Genomic DNA, 27,239 nt, shown 5'->3' with positions numbered 1-27,239 from the left:
TTCTCTAAAAGCAAGACAGTCAAAGTTCCCTCAGCCTTTCCTAGTAGGTGAGATGGCCCAGTGTTCTAATAAACTCTGTGGGCTTTGGTAAACACTATGTCTAGTACTGGGGAGCCCAGAACCAAACACAGTGCTCCAGGTGTGGCCACCAGTACTGAGAAGAGGGGAAGGATCACCTCCCTCAAGATGCTGGCAATGCTCCTCTGAATGGAGCCAAAGATACCATCTCTCTCTGTGTGGCAAGGGCACATTGCTGGCTCATGTTCAACTTGGTGTCCACCAGGACCACCAGTTCCTTTTCCACAAAACTGCTTTTCAGTCAGACATCATCATGGATTTATTTCCTCACAGGTGCAGGACTTTCAACTCCTTGTTGAATTTGATGAGATTCCTGTCAGTGCATGTCTTCAGAGGTCTTCCTGGATAGCAGGATGACTCTCTGGTGTATCAGCCACTCCTCCCAGTTCTGTATTATCTTCAGACTTGCCAAGGGTACACTATGCCCAGTCATCCAGATTATGAATGAAGATGTTGATGCAGCCTGATTCCTCCTAACCAATAAGAATACTGAACAGTAGAAAAAAGGAAAACAAAACACTGAGATAAAAAGAAGTAGAAGGGAAATGAAACAATGCAAAAGAGTAAGAAAGCCATTTATTTAAGTTTGTATTATTATATGAGACCTTTGCAAACTGTAATATGCTTATTTCCGCATTACTATTATTGCAGTTTGTGAAGTGGAAAAAAAGGACTCTTCCCAGAGTCTTGAGCAATGCAAAGTGTCCCTTTCCCCCAGATTTTCCTGCGTCCTCAAACAAAATAGGAAAAGGAAGGGAACCAGTGTAGCTCTGTGATATAGCAGGGAGCCCGTTTTCAACATTTATGGTTGTTTTAGTAAAGAGTCTGAAATTTGTGCAAATTGGACAGCTCCAGACCTATGTTTAATTTAACATTTCCTAGTTTGGAGAAAAGTAACAAGTATTGCCAAGGTCTAATTTGGCATCCTTTTTTAAAGCTGTTCCATTTTTTTTTTCCAGAATTTGAATCTTAAACTTAAAAACTGGAAAGAAACTTCCAGCAAGAAAGGGCTTTTGATTTATTCTTATAGAATGGAGAAGCCATCCAATAGTTATTTAAATATTTGTTTTCTAAACAGTGTTGCAAGGAATTAAGATGTCAACCAACCATACTTGCACACATCTCCATTATGGAATCTAAACTATTTTTCTGAAAAGAACTCCAAGTAGAGCATGGAAGCCTGTAAATTGAAAAGAGAGTAAGATGAAGCAGAGAGAGCTACGGATGAGCGAGACCTCCAGTTTGACTGGTGGTGGTTTCCCTTCCCGAGAGGGAAGACCAAAGCGGATTAAAGATGAGCAGGTTCCAAGTGATTAGTTCAGTTTATTACATTCTCAGCTGAATCCCTCTTTGTGTGCTTCCCCGGCCTTCCCTCCTGCTCAGAGAATCAAAAAGTTAATTACTGTAATTTGCAAAATGTACATACAGTGCCTTAGTACATGGAAATCATCGAGGTGGGTCTGAAACACTGCAAGAGTGCCTTGGCACCTCACCACCACTTTTGCCATTCTTCTTTATTTCAGCTCTATGCGATGTGTCTGTTTGCAATTCCGTTGTGTTCTGTGCTAAGTAGAAAAAGGTGGCTGTTCCTAATTGTCTCCTAGCTCTACACACAAGTTTTATTCCTGTGTCTTTTGTTTATTCCCTTCCTTCTGATTACAGAAAATCATTCCGTGCAAAAAAAATTGCCTACCTTCATCATTTAACTAGCATTCAGGAGGGCTCAGCAGGACAGTACTTTGAAACAAAGATCCTTTATTTTCATTTCACTGGTGGTTAACTAACTGTATTTTCGTATTAAGATGGAAGTTCATATCATTTTGTATTATTCTGAGTTCTCCATTGCTCCATGGGAGCTTCTAGCTGCTGAGCAATTTTGAAAAATCTGGTCATGTGTAAAGGAGACTCAAAATTTTAGAAGTACTCATATATAATACAGATATTGCTATTTTCTGAAAATGTGAATTTATATGGCAGTTGAATAAATATAACAGTGGTTATTGTCATCATATATTTTTCATTTATCAGTGATACATCTGTGCTTTCTGGATATTGAATGTTACTTGATAATAAAATTCCATTAAAACAGATAGGTTGTTGCAGCAATTACAAAAAAACTTGAGATTTACTTGAGATTTGTTTCAGGGTTTTAATTTGTTTATGTTAATTTGTATTTGCTAAACATATTTGTCAATTACCTGCGGTCCCTTAAACATGTAAATATGCTTGGTGGTCGAGTTGAAGGCCACCACATACAAAGAATTCAAAATAACTTTAAATTGACTGGAGGACTACTGTCTCCTGCAGAGTTGTTCTTTTCTAGGGAAGTCTTGCAGTAGAAGTGTCTGCTTTGTGTGTATCGTAGGCCTGATACTTGGTTGTATTGTGGGCACGTGCAAGACGGGAATATCCACAAGTGCATGAGAAGTTTCTCCTCTGGCTGAGCTGCCAGATGTTTAGAGAGGTCCAAGTACAGAATAAAAATTATGGACAGAAGAAAGTGAAAACAGAACAAGTTAAAACATCATAGGCCTGTTTATGCAACCTGTTTTTTTCTTTCTGCTCCCCTCCCATTCAACTGAGTGACAGTTATACCAGCCTGTGATTCACTGTAAGGGTCTGTGCAGAGCCTTCTGAAGATTCAGAGGAATTTTGACTAGGAAAACAACTCTCTTTCCTCAACAATTGGGGACCTGGAATTCTTCTGAGTTGTTTTTGATGAGAGTTTGTTTTCTCAGCAAAAATGCCTTTGGCTTTCAGGCAGATTAATAACAGCTCAAAAATGAGATGTCTCAGTTACGGTTTACTTTCACATTTATCTTTTCACATTTTTGGGTCCCATTTCTCTCCCAGAAAGATTTAAAATATTCTCTATTAAGGTTGCAGGTTTTCTCATAGCTAGAGATATGCTATCTGATTTAAGATTTTGATTATCAAGATGTCTTGATGCAGCTGTGGCCCTAAAGAAAAGTGGTGAAACTAGAGATGTTTAAATGCTAAATAGAGATTACTTTCAGTTATGTAGTGGTATTAAAGATATGGCCTTTAAAATCTATTTGAAAAATAAGCAGTAGGTGGAAGATCCACAAAGATTCTGGTTTTAAGCTTCACTTTGAAAAGCTCTGCATGGCTAGGCAAAACCAGAAGTTTCTATTCCATCTGTAAGCTTTCCTCTGGCTTCCAGATCAAGTGCCTATGTAATTATAATGATGACGTATAAAAAGCTTTAAAAATTTAGCACAGTTGCACTCTTTTTCAACAGTAGTATATTGAAAGATTTGGGATGATTTTGAATTATTTGAAATATCTTAAAGATACTTATTGTTTTATTATAAGGGCTGAGGCATACAGATGCAACATTTCCTTAAAATTGGAATCCTACTAAAATCTACTGATGTAGAGGTTAGTTGATTACCATGGATAGCTTCAAGAAGTCTATGTTTGCAATTAAAAATGTTTTATTAGTTTGAGTGAGATTCCTCATAGCATTCACTTAAAATAAGGAGTTAAATTTCAGCTATAGGTATAGATGCAGGTGAAACTTCCCCATGGCACTGGACTATGTGATGTCCTAGTTATAATTTTCGTTCCATTGTCTGTGACTGTTTCATTTTTTTGTTCCAGTTGGAAAAGCAATTATACCAAAGACATTGTTGCTCAGTGGAATTGAACCATGGGACTGCAATCAGAAAGTACACTTTAGGTCAGCTTTCTGCAGTATCTTCTAGTAATTTTTTTCAAGTCCTCTGAACAGTGTAACTTATGTGTTGTGAAATTATTGTGGCAGAAGGCACAGAGTTGGGGAACTCATTGTCTGTGGATCCTGTCACTACACAGATGTGGGGAATGTGCACAGTTGTTTAGCATGGGCTGGTCTGATGCATATGCATATAAGCAAGGCCTTAAGTACGGGGGGAAACAGTGTGAAAACTTACATTGTCTTAGGACTTTAGGCAGGAATTTCATGTGTAATATTCTTTCATTTAGAGATCTAATTTCTGCTAAAGGCACTTTTCAGATACACACTGGTTAACAACACTGTGTATATTGTCATAGGTTAATATTATGTATTATTTAGCTGATGGACTCCAAGCCTCAGATATCAGGAGGATCAAACTAATAGGAACTTATATTACTTGTGGGATTGCATTTTAGCACATCAGTGTGTTTTAGGTTGTACAAGCAGGGCAATAGGATCTCATAGAGATCATGCTGTCAGATCCATGGATACTGCAAGGCTTGGGGCTTCATCGTTACAGGACCTATGTTTACTTCTACTGTCATCCTATAAAGAAGATTTAAAGCTAGTATGTTATGCCCTTTTTTCAAACTGGCTGACTGCCCTCACTATACATAACAATTTTGACTTAACTGTGAGATTTCAGAAGACTACACTGCAGTACTCTGTCAGCTGTGAAGCAAATGACTCAGCTGTCCTGGAGACTAAATTCTGCTGTACTCCTAGAATTACTATAAGCTTTACTGACAGAGTGGCTTCCAGGAGCTCTGGGTGATGCTGTGTATGATTGTAAATAAACATTGTGTTTAAATCTTCAAACCTATTAGTCACATATCCTTCAGGAAAAACTTTCTGATTATTAAATCCTTGCTATGAATTAAAATGCTTTTTAATATACTGGGATAAATTACAACTAAAAAATCTTTTTGAGGATAAAAGCAATATGCATTGTTTGAAGAAAATAATCTGATTAGGAATGTCACCTGCCAGGTTTCTGAACACATGATGTTATTGTTACTGAACTCATGTTACACATCTATATGCGTTGTTTTACTGCTAATTCAGGCAGTCTGGGCTGCGTAACTAGTCAAGGTGGGACATGAAAGGTTGAAAGATCTTGTGCCCACTGAAAAGCATCTGAATATCTGTTTCACATACAAGACTTTGTTTCTAAACATGGGCAAATCATTTAATTGTACTACATCTCAGTTCTTTTTCTGCAAATTAGTATTTATGTTGACCTGGTTCATTTTTCTTTCTGTGCAATCTCAGAATTCTAGAATAATACCCATTTGTATGCATGGAAACTGATTAAAACCATAAGTCACTTTTGAGGACCACAGTTGCATCAAGACTCCGAGTTGATTGTGAGACATTGTAAATTCCATGGCATACTACTTGGTTTTGTGGAAGAAAGCAGACTAGTTCTGTTGAGAACTGATATATGCATTTTATATAGCTACAGGCAGTTATCTTTAGGTTCATCCATATTTTGCCAGTTAGGACAGACGAACCCGACACTTCTCTGATGGGAAGAAACCCTCTTAGCTTGTAGAGAGGAAAGAAGCCCTCTTCAGTATTTTAACAATCCAAGGTCAAACAGGGCTGATACAGATGATCAATAATAATTTGAAATCTGTAACATACCAGAGTTCTACAACAGTCCAATTTCATGGCAGTAAAACTCATGAATATATCAATGAAGAAATTGCAATGACATTCCTGCTTTGGAAAATTGGGCATTAAAAGCCCTAAATTGTTAATAAGATTTTTCTCTGATTGAGGGCTAACCTGAGAACTGCTCCTATCAAGGTCAGATGCCCAATAAACAAGATTAGCAGTGTTGAGACTAATCTGCCAGCAGAAGAGGAATCTGTTTACTTCCCTTTGTATGTGTGAGTTCCCTGCCTTTGTGGAAAGGGTATTGTAATGATAATAATAACTGAACAGGATGGGATTTCTGTGAAGGCTGGGATAAGTACAGTAAATAATATATTAGCACTAAAAGCAAAAGTATTACTGAATAATGGTTGATTTACTTTTTGTTGTGTTGGGGTCATGCAACTAATATGGCTTACAAATATTGCAACTGTTCTGTGACAAACACTCAGATGAGATACACTTGATTTTATTATTATTATTATTATTAGTCATGCTAAATTGGACTTTGTCAAATGTTATCATATGTATATAAATTCTGGAGTTATTAGACTAATCTCATACCTTGGACAAAGAGCACATAAAGATAAAAAGAGAGATTTATAAGATATGTTTATTTGGGCCTGAGTCCTCTGGATACAGTTACAGCAGTTTTCTGCTAGTGGGATGGAAAGGCTTTGAATAGTCCTTAAATGGGTAGCTTACTAAACATTTGCCAAACATTTTCTTCTGGACCTTTCCCTCATGTGAAGGAATCTGTCAGGTCTTATTCTGTGATTGAGGAGCTGCCCGAGGAATCTCAGTCAAGTCTGCCTGCGGCTCACATTGTGTGAAGTTCCAGCTTTCTTCTTTGTAACAGTAACAAGTCTGCAAGGTTATTTTTGTCCTAAATTCCGAAAAGGTAGCAATAAATTTAAATCCTATAAAAAATGTGGACATTAGGTAAAGATTGGATGATGGTGAGTTTTCAGTAGTTACAAAACATCTATTCTCTCAACTTTATGCTTTAAAATGTCTGATAAATAAAAAATAAAAAAAAATCCCTGGGCTGAAATATGTTGATTGCTTACTTCCCATAATTGCTGAGCAAGTTTCAGAAAAAATTAAAAAATCATTTTACCTATGCAGTGAGTTACTGTCTTCAGAAGGAAAAGTGCTAAAGATCCACATAATGTAAATCAGAGGTAGCTGCAGGTAGAAACTTCAAAGTTACCTTTTTCTAATTCCTCTCAGAAAAAATCCCTTACATACTAAGAAACTTAAGCATAGCAACTGGAAATCAATATCAAGAAAGTATCCGGGGTTTTTTTGAAAAAAAGTTCTAAAATTAAGGTTAAGGAATAAAGCATTGCCAAAGTCTGTTAGTGTTGATTGGTTCACTGTGTTTTTCCTAACTCTGAATGTTCTGCAAATAAGTTTGGGTTCTTCTTCTTAAATAAAAATGTACATTTATAATGCACATGCATGTGTATTTCACCATCCAATACACATGAAATTTCGATATGTATCCTAATTTTTTGGTATTTCCCAATCAGTGCTTAAGTTTTCATCTCTGATATGTTAATATTTTGTATATATGGGTGTTTATTTATCCTCGTGTGGTAATACTAAAACTAAAGTTGAAATCATCAATAAATTAACTTCCTGCTCATGCTACTCCTAGTTTCTCAACAATTAGATTAGTGGTAGAACTATATGATTAATGCAAGGCATATTCTAGTTTTATGGAATTGCTTCTTATTCCTTTTGCACCCTTCTTGGCACCTGTATGTGAGAAATACATATTCCAATTAAAAGATACTGATCATGAGTTCTGTGATAATGAAGTTTTGTGTCCCAATTAGTTTTCTAGTCTCATGCTGATCTTCAAGAAAGCACCATTTCCCACGTGGATGGGACTTGATCTGCATGATAGAAAGTTTTATTATTCCCAACAACAGGAATTTTTGTCCCACCTGCAAAAGCTATACTGGCCGGAGGCTATTGAGAATCACAAAGATTTCAACTAATATTGCGAAAAATTAATTGAAAATGTGTATTTGAGTAAATTAGAATGTGACTATTTCAAATGTAAATTTTGAAGCAGTGGAGAAAAACTGTAGCTTCATAGAATTAATTAACTGCATTTTTGAAACACGAACATACATCACATCATTTCTGTTACAGTAATATTTATATGTGCATGTATTTTAGCTATGTATATATTTATGATCAAAGTTTATAAAAAAAGTTTATAAATCTTGAAGCATGAATTACTGAATTCTCTGTAGTTGTGTATTACTATTAGTAGCAGTAATAAATGACCAGATCCTTGTGACTGAGTTTATAGATGCTACATCTTTTGAGTAATGAACTGTTCTTTACCTTGATACTTTTCATGTCTTAAATGTTTTTCATCACATACAGCTTATATTACATTGATTACTGAAAGAATGCTGAAGCTTTAATGATCCTTGTTTCGTCAGAGCAAGAACTTAGCAGTACCCATCATATGATGTTATTCAGTATGACAGTTACTCAGCTTATACTTCAGGGAAGATATCAAAGCTAATATCTAGTTTGTAGTATAAGTAATCTTTCATGATTACCAGTTAGGATGATTTGGGACTGCCATCACCCTGGTGACTCCACTATATTCAGTTTTTCTAAGAATTTTATATTTCCATTTGTTAGTCTTTCTACTCTTCAATTGCAGTTGCTAGAACAATAAATGTGAATACTTTTTACTTCTCACTCTTACATTTATACTACAAATAATAAAATCTAAAATACAGCAGCTCACCTATATAGCAGAAAAATTGTTCTCTGATATTGTTTATCTGAAAGGAAATGCAGGAGAAGATTGCCATGACTGCAGATTTATTGGACATTTATATGATGTCTGTATGGTTATGATGGTGTGTAATGCTTGGCTCCTTCTTGCAATAACTTTAAAGCCAGGGAAGTGACTGCTGGATTGACAGGATGAAAGCAGTAATAATAGAAGAGGGGGAAAGCAGACAACATGAATTTACAGTTGGGATGTTTAAAACTTACTTATACTACCTCCGGGTCGTACAGATATAGAGGGAATGTGCCTGACCTGACAAATCTTGAATTTTTGATCAATTACTGCTTAGCCTTCAGTGGAACACTTTCAGACCCTCATGACTTAATCCTCATTTGCGACATTTCTGTTTAGCTTCATTTCTTGGATTCTCAGAGTGACTGAGATATTACTATTTCTATATAAGCAGTTGATAAATATGCCTATAGCACTTCAAGAACAAATAAAACCAAATTTCTTCTTTCAAATCTTCCCTATATGGTTTAAGTTGTAAAAATAGATACTCATATACACAGTCATTAATGGCAACATTGGAAGGCCTCTCTGTTAGCTTAGGTAGAACTGTATTTTTCAGCAGGCCAAAGTGCAAGATATTAACTGTTGCAGGATAAGATCCTAAATAGGAAAAGTGAAGAATATTGGCCTATACCTTTTATTGGGAATTCTTTCTGTCGTTTTCCTCCTTGATTGTTTCTGCTGGACTGATAAATACATGCAGGAATATGGAAGACCCATAAGCACTTCTGCTCTCAGCTCCTGTGGTTTGTGACTTTACTCAGAGTATAACAATTCGGCTGAAATGGCAGCACTATCACAACCATTTCAGTTGCTATCACTGTCAATCCCTATGAAACTGAATGGGTGTAATTATGAGATACTTTTAGGAAACATGCTTTACATAGACAAGACCTGTGAAGGCAGTAAATTCTAGGACATAGGGAAGGATGTGCAAGAACAGTACTTTCCACTTTAAATTACATGTTTCAGTGTCTAATTAGAAACTTTCAGTGGTTTCAGTGCTGACGTCTGCTTTGTGTCATAGCAAGGAAATAGTACAGATTTTCACTCGCTTTTTTTTTTACAGATTTACTTTGTGTTTTAGTGGCATTTACACTTCACATTACTAAAGCAAGAAAAAATTTTGCATCACCTTGTGTAGCTCATGTACTGTGGACCAGTTATCCATCTAGAGTTATAAACAGTGGTTGCAAACTAGGTTGCAAACAAATTTTGCCTAAGGCATGAACCATAAATTAAAGTAATAATCATCTCCGTAGGAGACAACTTTTTTCCGCTGCTCTTCTAAAATAAAGAAGAAAGTAGGTCAGAGAAATTTAGGATATTTTAGAATAAGTACAGTATTGTATTGTTTGCCAGCACCTAATTTACAATTACAGAGCTGCATGAATATTGAAATGATTCAGCTTCCCATTATAAATGTATGTGGCAGTTTGGTTGTTGATCAGTTTATGAAGTTAATGCAAATGAAACTGTCTTCCTGTCAGCATTTGAAATATATAATGCAGTCATGTTGTATATTCAGGGACAGGCCATTGACAGTCAATTAACAAGTTTGATTGGTATGTCAACTCATTCTTTTGAATTGTTAATAGTATGTTAATAGCATTCATTTCTTTGTGCAGTCCCATTTGCAGCTTCACAGTTACAGCTATTTTTTATGATTCTGAGTAACCTAAAATAGTGCCTTAATAATAGATTATTAAACACCTGTCTGGTGTAGCTTAGGGAGGTTTTTCTAGACTGGGAGTTTGCAGTGGATCCCTTTGATATTCAAATCAACAAATGATAGCCTTTTTATTCAAAACGTAAGTTCTTTTGATGGTTAGCTTGTTAAGAAATATTCAGCTCCAGTCTGACCTGATCTGGTTTCCCATGGAAAAGATCTGATGCTGTTTGAAGGTTCATAAATGGAATGCCAATGACAATTTGTTGTTGACGTTTTGCTGCCTCAGCCTTCAGATGCTGCTGGTTGATGTGCCGCTTTAGCTTCACCAAATAATGCTTGCAGGTAAATGATCTTCTGATTGATCAGATAGTTTCAAAGCAAAGAGTTCTCTTCTGTGGTCTGTAGTCATGGTTTTTAGGCTTGGAGGGGTACTTTAAAAGATGCATCAAAGTTGACAGATGAATCTCGAGGCAAGGAATTATGGGAGACAGCGGAATTATGGGGATATTTTTTAGAGAATAACATATCAGTGAGAGTTTTGAAGACCTTCAAAGGTCTATCAAATCAGCTCCCTATAGCAGATTTATTCCTCCTTTAAAAAAAATTAAAATTGGGTACACTGGTTAACTCTCAATTTCCTGTATTAGGAAAGTGCTGAGCTGATTTATTGTTCTCTGATGATGTTTTAAAGGGCTTATTTTATTTGAATTTTACTGTTGTGTTGTTCTGTATACAGAACCTAGTCCTGTAAGGTACAATTTCTGCTTCTACTAAAGTTTGCATAAAATCAAAGCATTATACCACCTCACAAGATCAGGGTATACAATAAATAACATTCCTTTACATAAACATCCATGTCACCATGAGTTAGCATTAAAATAAAACAAATAAAAATATCAGTTGGAGTAACTCTGTTTCTCCACTGTTCTTATTTCAGGCATTATTCTTTTATGCCCTTCTTCATTCCCCATTAGTGCCCTTCCTGATTCTAGTGCAGCTATTTTTCTGAAGAATCAGAGTAGCTATTAGAAGCTCAAAACATACATCACAGAAATAGTTCATTTCTCTTTTGAGCATTTAATTATTCACTATCAGCATGTGATATTTTTTTCTGTGAAAACGTGTAATTGTTTTTTTTGTTGGCGAGCTATAAGAGTTAACTCCTTCAGGTCTGAATAGCAGGAACCCTGAGATTTAGAGTCAAATGCTATGAACAGTTATATTGCCATATGCAAACTCTGGAATCACACATTGAAAAATACTGTGTGTTAACTATACACCACTGGACGTCATAACAAATAATTCTTGCTGATTGAATTTAGACCAAACCTTTTTTAACAACAAAGAACAGTCTTTTCACAAAACCCGAAAACGTTACTTAGAACGGGTAGATGAACAGCCAAGTTGTGCAACTTCAATCTTTTATGACATGTAAATAAAATGTAAAATTTACATCATTGGAAATTTTGGCATTTTTGCATACTTTTCAAATACCAGGCATTATTTAGCTGATAATTAGAAACTCTTTCTGTCGGGCTGAATGTGCAAAATATTAGATATTTGTATTTTCTTACGAGGTCATGTTTTTAGTGATGCAACTATAATTTTCCTAAGCTCAAAAAGCAATATTAAATACTTAAAATGTTCTCAGCATAATTTGTAGACTTTGATACAGCCTTTGTTTTTGAAGAATTACTCTACTGGTTATTCACAAAATTCAAATTGAAGTTCAAAGATTTTCTGATAGTAATATTATCAATATTATTTCTAATTCATCATTTCTGTGCTTATGTTTTAACCATTATACTTCAAAGAGAACTTCTTGATCCCATCTCACATTCACATTAGGCTTATAAAAGCATTTTTATTTTATTTTCAAAAACGTGGTAAAAACTACTGCCCCCACATGATTTTCGTTTTGGCATCATCTTGAAGTGGCCTAAATATTTAACAAAAACTGTATTCATACAGAATCATTGGTCTGAATGTTCTGCAGTGTAAGGCTTATCTCAGTATCTTTCATAATGCTAAATGCTTGGTATTTCAAAAAGCTAGAAGGTTAACAATGACCACCTCACAGCAGTTTGGAATACTTGTAATTTCAGTAGGTCACGTCTTTTTGGATAATGTTAGGCTATCAAGATAGAAGTCCTAATCAGGAATGTATCAGTTTTGATTTAAGGTTCATTGTAAAGCTTTTGCACATCATAACTAATGCTTTTTGTCATAGAATGGGATTTTTCCGTCCCATATCATCCAAGACTATGAGTGTATTTAAACAAATTAGAACAGTTCCAATAGAAGATTTTGAGAGATGTGCTTCCTGGAGTGCCCATTGTCACCACAGCACTGTCATTATCCGGCAGAAGGAAAATACAAAAGAAGAGACTCGAACATGAATCTCAGCAATATTGCAGCTGAAAACCGAATTGCCATATTATTCCTTGCTACATTCTACCCCCTCCTTCCTCTTACTTACTCTCTTTTAGTTTCAGTGCTTTGTTTTCTACCCGTTTTTATATCAGAGGACTTGACTCCGCAGTTAGTTTTTCCTAGCCAAAATATCCATTTTTATTAATATCGCAAACAAAAGGGCCAAGCACATGGTAAATTTGCAAGCACTGGTTCTAGACCTTGCTTTGTTCTGTGAGATGGATAGAAAGATGATTGCAGCTTGAATGGCAGAACATGAGATACATATTGTATTAGTAATTTATTAGTTACTGATATGCTGTTAATAGAGTGCAATTTCCAGTTCCCAACTTTGATCTTTTTAAACCATTTAGAAAATTCCATGAAAATAAGTATTATAAGAGAACAGCAAGCTGAACGTACAAAAAACCCAGAAAAAAACATACAAAAAACTCCAGAAAAAAGACATACAAAAAACTCCAGAAAAAATTAGAAAATGTATAATGCCAGAATGCAAGATTGTAACTTCATACTTAAATCAATATGTATTGTAGTAGAGAATATTATTATAATACAGTTATAGTCCAGTTATAACACAGAATATAAATAATTTTTTTAACAGAAATTTAATTTTTAAATGCTACAAGTTACCACTTAGTCAGTAAGTAACTTCTTGTCATTAAGTGCTGCTGATTTAAGTCAGTATCTGCCCACTGAAAGCTACATAATAAAAATGCATCATTGCATGTTTAGGCATTTAATGATATTTTATATAAGGATATTGTCCACACTGCAATTCTGATAAAAGGTCAATATTTATGCATATAACAAAAAAAAAGTTGTGAAAATCTGTGTGGATCAGTGTATATAGTGTATATCTGAGATTGTGTTGTTGTGTTGCTCTAATTTCCGTTAGTTTTTAGATTTTAGGATTGGTAATAGCATTCATGTAACAAAGACATGCATTTTGTTTCTTGGATTGCACTTCATGAACATTGTAATTCACATTACATGAGAATGTGTAATGCCTTATCACTGTCAAATTACAAATTCTTTAAATTTATAGATCAGTCATATCTTACTGCTCAGTACACAGAATTTTAACTATGGATTCTTGCTGTACTGCTGGATTGAGCAGAACTTTGCAACTGATACCATGGAGTCCCTAATACCCAAACTCATTTCTTTGTCAAGTTTGGTTTAATTGATGATGCAGAAAAGGCAATATGACATTAGTTTGGCCAGGAATATTAAGTATATTTGTACATCTTTGTCAGAAGTTTCAGATTTTATAAGTATAATCAGAACCTGAATTGCAAATTTGCATTGGAAGATGTATCCCTAGATAACGATATTCTGCTATGTAAGGAAGTATTATCACTGAAATATGAATAAATAGACAAAGGATATACAGTATAAACACTCTATCATGTAGGTTATATTTTATATGCATTAGTGTTATGTATATTGTACGGGTACATCTAGTTACATGAATTTCTCCTTTCATTTCCACTGGGAAATGGTGGATATACCTGTTATAAATTTGACTTCTGCACCAAATAATCTTTGTCATATATTAAGGTGTTTTAGTGTTGATTACTGTTTAGGTAGTCACAGGTATAAGTAAAATCTGTGTGAGACTAGGTATACATAGAGGATGGGTAAAAAAAAAAAAAAAAACCAAAACAACAAAACTCACAAACAAATAAACAAGACAAAACAAAAAGCCCCCACCATACTATATAGCTAGAATCAGAACTATTACTTATTAGCTTAGTAGTACTGTATTTACAGACAACTTGTTTTAGGTTACCTACTTCTTCATTTTATGGAACTACTTCTTTCCTGTCTCCCAGTTATCACAAATGAACATCTTAAAGTAGCCAATGACATTCATGAAAAACATATTTCAAGAAAGAATATTAAGCCAAGTGATGACTGGGAACAAAATCTTCTCTGTAAGAATAGAATGTCACGGTGTTAATGTGTTTCATACACTGTGAATTACTGTTGTGTGATGAACAGCTTTCACCTTTCAGTACAGAGTATTTTCTCTGCCTAGCTGTCCCTCTTCTGTTTATAATCACATTAAAATATTTGACAGTTGGCATGAATAAGTATCGTAAAGACAGGTAGGAAAGGGAAAAAAACCAACTCACTTTTCATAGGATCAAGACTGCCTTCTTGATTCTCCTTGGATGCTGAATTCCAGGACAGTGGTACAGCTTTGAACAGTAGCACGCTTATTGTTAATAGAAACTTAAATCTTGAAATATCTGATGTGTCTTCTTGGACTGCTTTATCACTGCACTGATACTTTAACTGATGATTTAGGTTAGTATAAGTGCACATTGTTAGTGGAAACTTCAGGTAATGTATGAAGGATGTTACAAGTATTATGAATTGTAGGTGTAGATAGAGAAAAATTTAGAAATCAAAGAGGAGGGATTCTCATGTGAACATTCTAGCTTTAACTTTCTTTTTTTTTAATGCAGAACTGATGAAGAAACAATGCTGATATATTATAAAGCTGTTGTTGTTAGAATAAATTTAGGATAATACACATAAATAGTAAAACCACAAATTGACTGTGTGATACCCCCAAATGAATACTTAGTTAACCTCATGTAAGGTGTAGACATTTTTTACTTAACAGAGGGGGAAAAGAGAGAGTTATTTTAATTTTTACACCTCTACCTTGGCAGATTAAGATGCTTATCATAATTTGAATGCTGCTGTGCTAGGCTGTAAACTGAAAATAAATGATAATGATTAAATGTAAAAACTTTTAGAAAAAAGTACTTAAACAGCTCTGAAGAATCACCTGAAACTTTGATGTGATTTGATCTTTTACAGCCTTACTTTTGAAATAGGGAAACAATACTTTTTATAAAGGTTATGATACCAGTTCATGGCGTTTTAAAACGTTTTACTCTTTGATTAGACCCATGTCATGAGAACAGAGTCTGTATCTTCTTTTGTCCTATTCTGAACATGCTTCTAGTAAAGAGCAGTTATGATTTAATATAAACTCTTAAACGGTTCTTCAGTCGAGTTTTCTCCCTTGTTCTGAATATCTGTATTTCAAAATATTTTTGCCATATGCTCTGGCATGAGTTTTGATTTTTCCTAAACTAAGCCTCATTTTCTTATTGCCTGCTTTCATTTTAAACCTATCTGTGTCCATTCTTATTATTTCTACTGGTGCACATTCCAATTTGTTATCCTCTGTGGGTTTCATTATCATCCTGTTAATCCCTCCTTCCATTGACTTAATGAAGATGTTAAACAAAATCAAACCTAATACCAATCCCTACGGCACCCCACTTCAGTACATTGGCATTTTTATTAGTCTCTCTTTACAGATTATCAGCTAGTTAACAGCATTTATGATTAGGAGAGTTAAAAAATCATTTCCAGATATGCCTTATCATATATTTTAAGAATCTGTGTGAATTATAACCATTATCCTCCTGTATCTATGTATATATAATTCACTAAAAAGCACAGTCACCTGCAGTGGACATAATATGCATTTTCTAAAAATGAAGCATCCATTGCTCAATAGTTCTTCTCCATGTTGAGTCACTTCCATCACTTTACACTGTTGGATACTAATCTTTTCCACCTTGTTTGTCTGAACCCTGAAAATGCCTTTAGTTTCCCTAGTAAATACTGATTTGATTAAGTGTCTCATTCTTCATCCCAACCCCAATTGTTAAGGAATAAACTCATCTTAGTAGATTTTTTTAATTTGTTTTATTTGGCATCTTTATTTGAAGTGATCCAAATAATAAATGAGGAAATCTTAACCCATTTGGAGCTTTTACTCCATCTTTTAGATAAGGTATGTTCATAAAGCTGAGTGTTATGCAATTTTTCACAGTTGGCAGATTTTGCTAATGTGGTTGTGTGAGAACTTGTGATTTTTTTCAAAAGCATGAGAGGAATGGTAGGCTTTGTAAGAGGTGACAGATTAATAGTCATGAAGACTAGAATTCCACTGTCCCAAGGAAGAAATGCATCAAAGATGCATTTTTGTTTTCTTGTTCATTTTAAAGTAGCAAGACTGCTCTTTTTCTCTTTAGGAAAAAGCACCCATCATGATGGGGAGAACAGTTTATTCTCTCTGGCAATTAAGTCTTTGACCTGTCTACTGTAATTTTCCATAAAGGAAAAATATGTACCCTCTGTACTAGTGCAGGACATTGGCCAAAATATGCATATTAAGTAAACAATTTTTATACCTCAGTTTTGTTGATCCCACTCTCTATATTAGAGATTCCAAGTTGACCAAATCAAGAGTCCTGGAGAAGATTTCAGACTAGCTGTCTGTTATGCCCACATGGATGTTTTAGATGGGAAGCCTTTTTCACCCACTTTATTGGAATCTGTGTTTATTTTTGGTTTATGTCTCATATTCCATTGGAATATGAATGACAGTTTTTGAGGTGGATTTTCTTTGTGAATATTTCAGTTTCTGAATCTTTGTCTTTTGTAGATCAGAAGCATGTGGGGTTTATTTCTGTCAGCCATAGAGCAGGATAAAATTGATTTGGCATTGATCAAGATTTAAATATAACCAACACATTGCGAAAAATATGTATGCAAATATTACAATTTTCTGTGATAGGATGTAACAGTTTTTAAAATATTATTTTCAAGCTAAAACTTTGATCTTACCTTCTTTTAAGCTTTTAGACCTGATTATCCCTCTCAAGTCTGTGCATATAGCATTTTGTTAAACTTCAGGGCACTAGAGACCTTCAGGAATGTATTAAAGGAAATTGCCTGCTGTAAATCCAGCACAGTCAAAAGGATCAATTTGAATTATTTGATTTTTAGAGGATTGCACAGGTGTTTACAATTGGGCAGTATAGAGTATGAATAGAAGGTATTCATTATGTTGATTCAATATTCATAACCATGTTGTGGCTTCTTTAGATGCACTATTGAGTTGTATTGTTTTTAAAGAATTGCCAGGTTTTGTGCTGCTCAGTGTCTGTGTGACATGATACTTCTCTTTGGTATAATTTAAATTAGGAAATGCACAAAAGTTTTAGGTGTGATGCTAGCATTATGACACTGTGTGCCATGTCAAATATGACTTTGTGGCACCATGTATCTTAATTTTGATAAATCGCAGATAAAAAACCAAACAAACAAAAAACTAATTTAGCGTCTGTGAAACTGCGGGTACTTTATTTCAGTTCTTGGTAAAAAAAAATATTTTGTGAATTTTCAACCTGCAAATATGTAAGTTCAAAGGGAAAAAATTAAATCATACTTTGATAAAACAAACTGTAATAGTGAAAAGCAATACAAAAAGATGAGTGTTTTGTAGTCTCATAGCTTAGGTGATCAAATACATTTTGAAACATCCATCCCAAAGTGACAATTAGCAAAATGGAGTCATAGCATTTGAAAATTGAATTATAAGTCTCTGAAAACTGTGGAAATGTTACAGCTATTTCAGTAAAATAGTAATAATATGCTATTGCTTACACTTTTTTGACCTAACTAGGAAAAAACATTATTTTATTGAAAGTGAAGTTCTGAAGTTTTGAGTATGATGTGCAAACATTTGACTAAGCCAAGTGTAGATTCTTACAAATGTCAATTTTTTTTTAGTCAAAGTAACTTTTTTTACTACTATTTTTCATTTAGGAATATATCCTTCATCCTTTAGGTACTGATAACTGCACATTTTTTCTCAACAGAAAGCCTATAGCAAACTAAACTAAGTGTTATCAATTCATTCCTGGAATTTTTAGGCTACAAATTAGCAACAGTTCAAGAAAAATGTGTGTATTATATTGAAGATTGTGGTGTATTAGAACCATGTTAGTCAGATACAATTTGTGTTCATAGTGTGAACTCAAAGCTTTTCAATTACTGTTGTCTAAACGATGCCTTTAAAACCTTATGCATATTAGGCAGTTGAATAAAAGATTTCACATTGCAAAAAGCAATTTTGCTGTCATTATCTAAAATAAGAGGGCCCTAGGAAGAAAGGATTATCATATATTAAATAAAAAGTTCACCACCTTGCAGCTTTAATCCCTTTAGAAAAGATTATTTCTATCTAACTTAATCAGCCAGAGGTCTTTATTGCCTGGAGTATTAATTGATTTAGGTCTTCATTAAGGTCAGAGGTACCCGTGGCTGACCAGAGGCAGCCTATTAGCGTGTTGTCAGTTCTGCTGCTTTACACTGACTGAACCTAATGGTGGGCTGTCTCACTGTTAGGTCAGGAGGTCGCTGAACCTTTTGTGCACCCTGACCTGTTAAAGGGCAGCAGTCACTCAGACACCACACTGCATTCATAGCAAAGATTTGGCTGATTGCCTATTGACTCCATCCTTTCCAAGAAACATGAATTTGTTCATGTGGTGCAACTATTAGCATTCACCTAAATATCTGTGGGTGAATGCTTTTGATCCCTCTGTTAGAAGTTCCCTGACATTTTTATATTATGTCAGTTAATCACTAGCAAGTTTTAGTAATGCGAGCTGGAAAAGTTTCATCAACTTTCTGTAGTTACTCTTAGCCTCTAATTAAAAAAAGAAAAATCTCAGTGCATATCTATAGGTATCCTATTACTTCTGTTTCTTTATCGGCAATAATAATAGCAGCGTTCTCTTGCTAATTAGCAGCTTAACATAATCCTTATGTTCAGTTAAGTCTGTTTTTCTCATTGTTTCTTTTCCTGACTTATATTTTGTGGGAAATATGTTGTGTCCTTTTGGTAACTTACAATACTGTTAATAACGTTTTCATTCACAGTTCAAGGTGGCACCAAGTGTTATTCTGACTTTTCCTTTCCGTGATACTATAGATGCTTTCGTTCTGCTTTCCTAGTAAGTGAAAGCAGCTTTAAAAGAAGAAAAAAAAAATTGCTATGCTGGCTTCCATCTGTGTTAGTTGTGATCTAGCTCTATATTATCCCTGCAACACAGCTACACTATGAAAAGTAGTAATTCTCAAATAAGATACTGGCTTTCTATGAGAGTATGAATTGCATCCTCTGAGGTTCTGATTGTCCACTGAACTCCCTTCATTGTGCGAACTCAGTTGTGCTAACTGAGCAAAATAGATGCTAGATATTATGTTAACTTATTAGGACACACCTTTCATTTATCTTGCAGTGATACAAATTAAATTAAAAAGGGAAGAAATGTGGAATCAGGTGAGATCCCCTTTATAACTTGCTTACTTCTGTGGAGCTATATGGGAAACAGCTTGGTACAAGTGACCATCTCAGCAGTATGAAGTTTGTTTTGTTTTGGGTTGGGTTTTTCACTTGTTCATTTGTTTTTGTTTGCCAAGTCTTTAATGAAATTTTAGCATTGGAAATATGTGTATGGTCCGCAGTGAAAATCAAATTACCAGTGAGACATCCACAGTATAAATACAGATCCTTTAAGGATCAATACAGATCCTTTTTATTGTGGGGTTTTTTTCTATGCTGAGTTTACTGAATATGCAAGTTCTCTAGACTTGATACACCGTGAATCTATAGCCTGAAAGATCTTCTGTTATCCTCCTAAATGCTCCAAAAAGATAAACTGTTGCAAGGTTCTAGCAGGGTTTTGCAGAACACTTTCACAACACAAGGACTGACACCATACATTGTAACAGCTCCTCTTGTAAGATTTCAGTGCTGTGAACAGGATAGTATGATGACTTCCCTGTTTTAAATCCTTTTTTACTCTGCTAACAATTTTCTGTAAAATGCTTCAAACATTCCAGAGACAACATCTTGAAAGCTGCTAAAATGGTGTTTGTACTGGTTTGCTGCTTTGTCCCTGCTGATTATTTATGCTTGCTTTTTCTGACCGAGTCACTGTGAAAGAGAAGAGGGATGTCACTTCTCCTTCCCTTATCCTAAATTATGTCCCACTAAAATACATTGCTGCAAATCTGTGGCCATTTATTGACCCTTTTCCCCTTGCATCCACCCTTTCATAACATGTGGCTTGTTAGGACCACTGTTTTTCTATTAATTGCATCTTAAGATACAAACAAGTATGTTAGGAACAGAGGGATTTTTTCAATTGATTTTTAAAGAACTCTGCAAAATTCCCACTGAATCGGAGCCAAAAGTGGTGCCAATTTTGCTCAAATTCTTCAGAGATTTTCTTATGACCTTGCTTATGACCAGTGGGACTAATTGTATCAGAACTGTCCAGAATACTTTCAGAAAGTGCTATCTTGGTCTGTATTTCAAAACACTGACAGATATTTTATCGTTAATTAGTATTCATATTATGTCTCAAACAATCTGTTCAAGAATAGGGGAAGTGAACTGGTTGAACAGCTCTTCTGTCTACCTAATAATTAACATGGGTGATGCATGGAAAACCAGCAGCTCAACAGGGGAAAAAAAGGAAGAAATACTGCCAATGTGATTTTTTTTCTGTAGAAGTATAAACTACCTGCATTGGAGTTTTTGACTAATGCATGGATTTCACTCTGAAGAGGTGAAAATGAATGGTTTGCTTTAAAAACAAACCTGTGCCCCTCTGAATCATATCTTCCTGAATTTGTTTCTCATCTTGTCAGTATGCCACTTGGTAGCTGGCTGGACTCCCTTGTTCACTGGCATGTATTTTAAAATAGCACTGAAAATAAAATAAATTGGTCCTATAAATCAAAATATTGCTTGCATATTTTTTTCCAAATTCAGGATTATACATAGCATTATCAAACAATATTTCAGATATTTTAAACAATTTAAATAGTTGATGGGTGTCAGTTGATATGTTTCCTCTCTACCTCCTCCCCCTCTTCAGCTGCTAATCATAGAGCTTGTATGCCAAATTGTATAAGATACTCTTCCAATAGTTACATGTGTGAGTCTTTTGTGAGACACAGACAGTTATGAGGACAGATTTGGAGTTGCATATGGGTCTGTCACATGGTTTGATTGCCATTGCCTAGGACACAGATTTCTTTTTTAATTATTCGCAATTCTGAGGAATTTTTGCATTTGATACAGTAAGTTCTGCAAAATTCTTCCAAAGATTTCTTGCACAGTCCATTTTCCCTCTCTTTACTCCTAGCAAAATTCTTACTGTGCTGACTTCAAAGCTGCTTACGCCTACCTTACTTCCCACTTCTATACTTAGTTTTCTTTTGATAGCGAATAAAATTTACTGTTTCACTGATTAGGAGATGCACAGACTTCCTAGAGAACTGCAGCATAAGACGATGAAAAGTTTGATATTTACATTAAGATTTTATAATAAATCTCTGAGATGTCTGAATAGTAAGAATAAATGTTTCCTTTTCTGGCTCTGTTTAAAAAGTAGGTCTTCAGAGTGTTGCTGGGAAGATTTTGGAAAATCAGCCCAAAGTAACTGCATTGCAGCTCAATTTAAAATATATATTGATGGCATATCTGGCCACCCATTTAATTCCATTTTCAAAAGGTGACCCATCTCTTTGTTCAAGTAGCATTCTTCTACTTTTATTTTCAATCTAAAATTTCCTTTTACCTTCTGGTGGAATATCATCACTTTTTTTCATACAGTCTTTTAGGTGTTCTGCAAGTATATTTTTATAATATTTTTAAATTAGTTTACTAAAGGTTTTACAGATATGTACTGATACTTTCTTGTACAGTTTTACATAAAACAAAGCTTAAGACACAGAAGTTTAAGAGAATAGCATTGAACCAAAGATAATATGCATCATGACTCAAAAAAAGAAAGCAAGAACCTATTTAACTATGCTGGGGCATCAGTGTGATCCAGCAGCTGTAAAAGTCCATAACATCAGATGTTACTGTTTTGAGCTGACGCATGTGTCCATGTATTACCTGTTAGGTTGCAGTTTATTGCAGTGCTGTGTAAATCCTTACAAAAATTTTCTTTAGACTGGCACATTTGTTCCATTTGTGACAAGTGATGGCAAAGAACAGTACTATTGAAAGAAACTACCTTGAAAATAGAAAGGTGCTTCCCTTGTCTTCTAAAAACTCTAAGGATCTTATTTACTTGTTTTTATTCTCTTGTAGGTTGGAGATGTTCTCTACTGTGCTGGACAGATTGCTCTGGTACCTTGTACGATGCAGCTTGTTAACGGTGGCATACGGACAGAGGCTGTAGTTTCCCTCCGTCATGTTGAGCGAGTTCTTCAAGCTATGAGCCAGAAGACTGCACTCCACCACGTCATCACAGCCAGCTGCTATGTAACTCACAGCAAGCACATTCCTATTGCTCACTCTCTATGGCAGAAGAAATTAAGAGAATGTAAAAAGGTAGCTGTGATATCCATTTTTCTTCTTTCTGGGTTGTCTTTTTTTTTCCTTTAAGTCTTGTAGTAATATTAGAACTTTCTCAGTACATTTCAGAGAGGTTCAAGTAAAGCTGATACAATATGGTTTGATTGAGCTGTTATGTTCTGGCTTATAAGTGGTTGTGCACAATTGAGAAAGAAAATTGCTTAATAGAAAGTTATATTCACCACTAACTTTGTCTTAATTCCCCAAAGCACTGTGTTAAAGGACTCTTAAAGAACAGTCAATTTCTCTAACAAAAATGTGAACAATACCTCATTTGAATTACTTCTACTCATATATTTTTGCATAATAAGAACTGGGCATTTTACTTCAACTTTTTGTGAGTGAAGTTTTTTTCCCCACTCTTTCTTATAAGCACTATTGTCATGACAACTGAGTTTAGCAATTTGCTGCTCATTATTGCTTTATATTCAGTTGTACTTTTTAAGACCAGATCAGGACATGCCTGTCTGTTGGTTAACCCTAGTTTAACAATTTAATAATTTGCACAGCGATTTATAACGATACCATAATAATTTCTATTATTTCTGTGCCATTTTCTTAAATAGCCATGGAACTCCCTGTCAGTATTAAAAGGTAGTGGCCACAAATCTTGTAAAAAAAAAAAAAAACGTAACTTCTCCTCAAATGCATAAAAATTAGAACAGTACCTGCATAATTGCTGTAGAATTTCATGTAACCTAATTATTATGTTTTCTCAGGGAAACACATGGCTTAGAAGCATAGCATATGTTAATATTGTCATAAAAGAAGGAAAAAGGCGCCTGAAATTTTCCTTCTATTTGCCTTTACTTTCATTCTCTGCACTAGGCACTTGTCTTTCTGAGTAAAGATGTAGACTTTGCTTAGATGCTTACAAATTCCAACTTGATTTACTAATAAAGGACTCTCTTAAATAGAGTTTATTACTCCTCCAAGACCAGATTCAGATTCAGTATTGAATCTGAATTCAATTCAGTTTTTTAAATTCAGTTCTGTTTCTTGCTCTGTGACTGGTTAGTAACATGTACCATGACCATGAAGCCTGCCTGCTTTATGATTCGTAATATATATGACTGAAGGATAGATTGGTGGTGTTTGCCAGTCCTTTGAAACTATTCCTTTTCCCAGATAGCAGCTTTTAGGTCCTCCGTAGCTGTTATACTTACCAACTACTCTTTATCAAGTCTTTTTTCTCTTCCACTTACTGAGATGACTAGGCAGTACTTTTTTTTTTCTTTTCCTTTAACTACATGAAAAATACTGATGAGGTTGTTTACTTTTTTGCTATTATTAGTATCTATTCCATGTAACTTTTTGATTGTTCAAGCCATAGCTTAAAAAATGGATTGTTGCTTACACGTACTCCTCCTGTGAAGAGAGAGCTGCCTGACTGTTTTCAAGAATCTTAAAGAAAAACATCCTGCAATTTGGTTTCAGGCAATACAGGAGGATCTTCGGTCTTGAACATCATCTATGCTGTGCTTATTAGATCATAATTCATTATTGACAGTATAAGAAAGAGAAAAAAAATATTAGCAGATAATGTGTGTCACAACACAATCGAAAAATGCTTTGGAAAGAACTAAATACGAAGGAGAATGAGATGTTATTAGCAGCTGGATGTTCCAGTTTCTCTATAATTTTGCTAATATTATTATGTTCAGACCGAGGAATTGAATTTTTCCTCAGGATACACATGTTTTTTAATTAGTAGGGGTTTGTGTACAAAGTAAAGCAGAGAAAAATACTTACCAAACACTTCTGTTCCATGGAACCAGAGAGAGGAATTATCCTGCTCTGAAAATGCAGTTGTCCTGTGGACTGAAATAGAGGTTTTCTATTGGAAAATGATAAATTGTACAACAGCTGTACTTCTGCCTCACTGATTCCCTAGAATCTCACTGATTCCCTAGAATCAGTGAGAATAGGTAATGTAGTTTTTACTTTGGAGCAGCCTTCCAGATTCTGTAAGGTACTGCCTTTCTGTGTGTCTTAAGTCATATCCCTTACCCTTGTGGTTTTCTTTCTGTTTTGGTATCCTGGTGCTGCTACAGACAGTTCTGTTGGATAGCATGACGTGAAATAATGGTCTGTTTTCTTCAAGTAAACTAAGTCAGCCAAAACAAAAGTATTTTATTATTTTTTATTTATTTATTTTATTATTCTTGAAGTGTATTTCAAGCAGTGGCGAAAGGCCTGAACCAGTAGCAATCCACAGATTACTTAGAACAAATGGTGTCTCAGTTGAAATTGTTGTGCTTCTGTCACCCATGAAGAAAGGAGTTTGTTTATGCAAATATAACAGTTCAACTCAGGGCTCAGTTTTTTACAGAGTGGTCAGACATTGAAATGGGCTGCCCAGGGAACTGGTGGATTCACTGTCCCTGGAGGATTTTAAGATGAGACTGGATGTGGCACTGAGTGCCATGGTCTAGTAATCATGGCAGTGTTGGATCAAGGGTTGGACTTGATGATCTCAGAGGTCTTTTCCAACCCAGTTGATTCTGTGATCCTATGATTCATTTGAGATAAGGCCACAGGGTAGACACACTTAGCTGAACTTTGGAAGAGTTCTTGTCATATTGACGGGGCCAATTGTCTTTTAGGAACCTCTTGAGTTATGAAGAGAAAGATACATTATATTTAAATAAATTAAAATATTTTTAAAAATTAAATAAATTTATACTTCAGAATACTCAAATTGTTTCCAGAGGAAACATATTATATATTATTAACTAGAGAAGTGGCTCTAGTGAGGATCAAGGGTGGGAGAGGATTGCAAAAGAGGGAGGAAACAGTAACTAAACATTCTGGACCCTCTAGCAACTATAACTTGTTTTAGTCACCCAGCCTCTGGTCTCTTCCTTATTCTAGCATCATTCCTTGCTTCTTACACAACTCCTTTCCACTGTTGTCATCCTGATTTCCCTTACTCCTTATGGCAGCTCAGTATTTGTGCTCCCAGCACGATTCCTGCGGTCTCACCCCTACAGTATAACCCCCTGAGCTTCCCTGAGCTCCAGTTACCCACAGTTATCAAGGGCTGTCTCCTTAGAGCTGGAATCCAGCCCCCTGTCTCTCTCTCTCTTCTTCATTCATATGTCCCTTTGAGTCTCAGTGTCATTGGAAAAGCCATTCAGGGTGACAGAGGAAAGAGAAATCTAGTAGTGCAGGGATGTAAGGTTGTAGTAGAAAAAAAAAAATAGCAGGGAGGAAAAGATAAGAAAGCAGCCTCACCGAGGGTTCACTCAAAACAACATCAAAATCACTGAGCTAAAGAATAGATCTTTGGAGCAACATTTTGAATGTACACAAGAGAGATTTCCTTTGTCAAGACAAAAAAAGTATTGTAGAAACTGAGATCTAGAGTGAGGGAACTGAAGTAAGCATTTAGTTCTGTAGATGGGTAATGCTGCATTTTTGTTGTTGGAGAAATTAAAACGTAGTTAAGGGAAGCAGTGGTTAAAATCAAAAGAAAAAAACAGAGGCTGCAAAAAATGGCATTAAGACAGTTGTACAAATGAATAATCAAACCCAAAACCTAGGAAAACTTATTGGACTTAACAAATACTAGTGCCAGCCATTGTCAGCTTCCCTCCATCCTATTTTTAATTTAATTTTAATCCCTTTGCCAGGCATCCTTTGGGATATTTTAACGCTCTTGAAGAGATATGTTTAGGAAGCTTTTCTAGCATACCTGGTTAGAAGTAGTAACCATAGCGGTAGAACAACTTCTGCCTAAATCAGCAGTTAGCATTTAGTTGTTTGTTTTGGTTTGGGTTTTTTGGTTTTTGGTTTGCTTTGGTTTGGTTTTGTGTTTTGTTGGGTATTTTGGGTTTGGGTTTTTTTTTTTTTAAGAAGAAAAAAACTTATAGCATTGCTAAACTTTTTGGAAGAAAAACTGACAGTTTTCCAATTAAGTCTCATCTTGTGTTTTTCTTTACTTCACATCTTTTAATGACAGTGTCATGTAATATGATGATTTTATAAGTGGTTTTGCTAACTCATTCAGCAGAGTAATCAATAGCAAAAAATAAGCCAGATGGGTTGTAGTCCATTTGTATTGGGTGGGACAGATGGCACTATTGATAGATGGAAATATTCCAAATAATTATTGTATAATGATATAACAGTGACTATGCCTGCAAAATTTTATTAATTTATTTTGTATATACACTTTATTCAGTAGGGGTTGAGTTGTGCCATTTAGAGAGTGCTAACACTATATTTAGTTGGGAGCCAAGTCCACCCCTACCTTCTTTTTCCTCAACCTGTGGGCTTCCCATGCAGAACCATCCCCTAGTACTGTGTTTCAGGTATTTCAAGTGGTGGATTGTATTTCTGCCTGTGCAACAGACTCCCCTAGACCAACTGAGATGGACAGGATCACAATTACTTTTTTTTCTACCTCTGAATACCTACTTTTTTGCTTTCTTTTGTTATCCTCACCAATACAAAGAGGAAACATGCTGTGCTGTCTCAAGATTTCAGGCATTCCAGCTTGCTTAACTGGTGTAGTTTATTTTTGTTACATCTTGCTAATCCTCAG

General features: G+C 35.1%; 1 protein-coding gene across 4 annotated transcripts in view; it reads left to right on the top strand.

Annotated features, from left to right (window-relative positions):
• Window positions 1-27,239, top strand: part of DPH6 (diphthamine biosynthesis 6) — a 200,179-nt gene that overhangs the window by 111,950 nt on the left and 60,990 nt on the right. For all 4 annotated transcript variants that reach the window (XM_027879274.1, XM_027879272.1, XM_027879273.1 and 1 more), the window contains one exon: window positions 22,424-22,666. In XM_027879274.1, the coding sequence (XP_027735075.1) occupies window positions 22,424-22,666 (243 nt within the window). The remainder of the gene's footprint in view (window positions 1-22,423; window positions 22,667-27,239) is intronic.

The sequence above is a fragment of the Empidonax traillii genome, unplaced genomic scaffold (assembly GCF_003031625.1).
Source record: "Empidonax traillii isolate 1590-97213 ecotype Southwest subspecies unplaced genomic scaffold, ASM303162v1 scaffold53:size2875158, whole genome shotgun sequence".
NCBI lineage: Eukaryota > Metazoa > Chordata > Aves > Passeriformes > Tyrannidae > Empidonax > Empidonax traillii.
The sequence above is the reverse complement of the archived record's forward strand: the minus strand, read 5'-3'. Positions and strand labels throughout refer to the sequence as shown.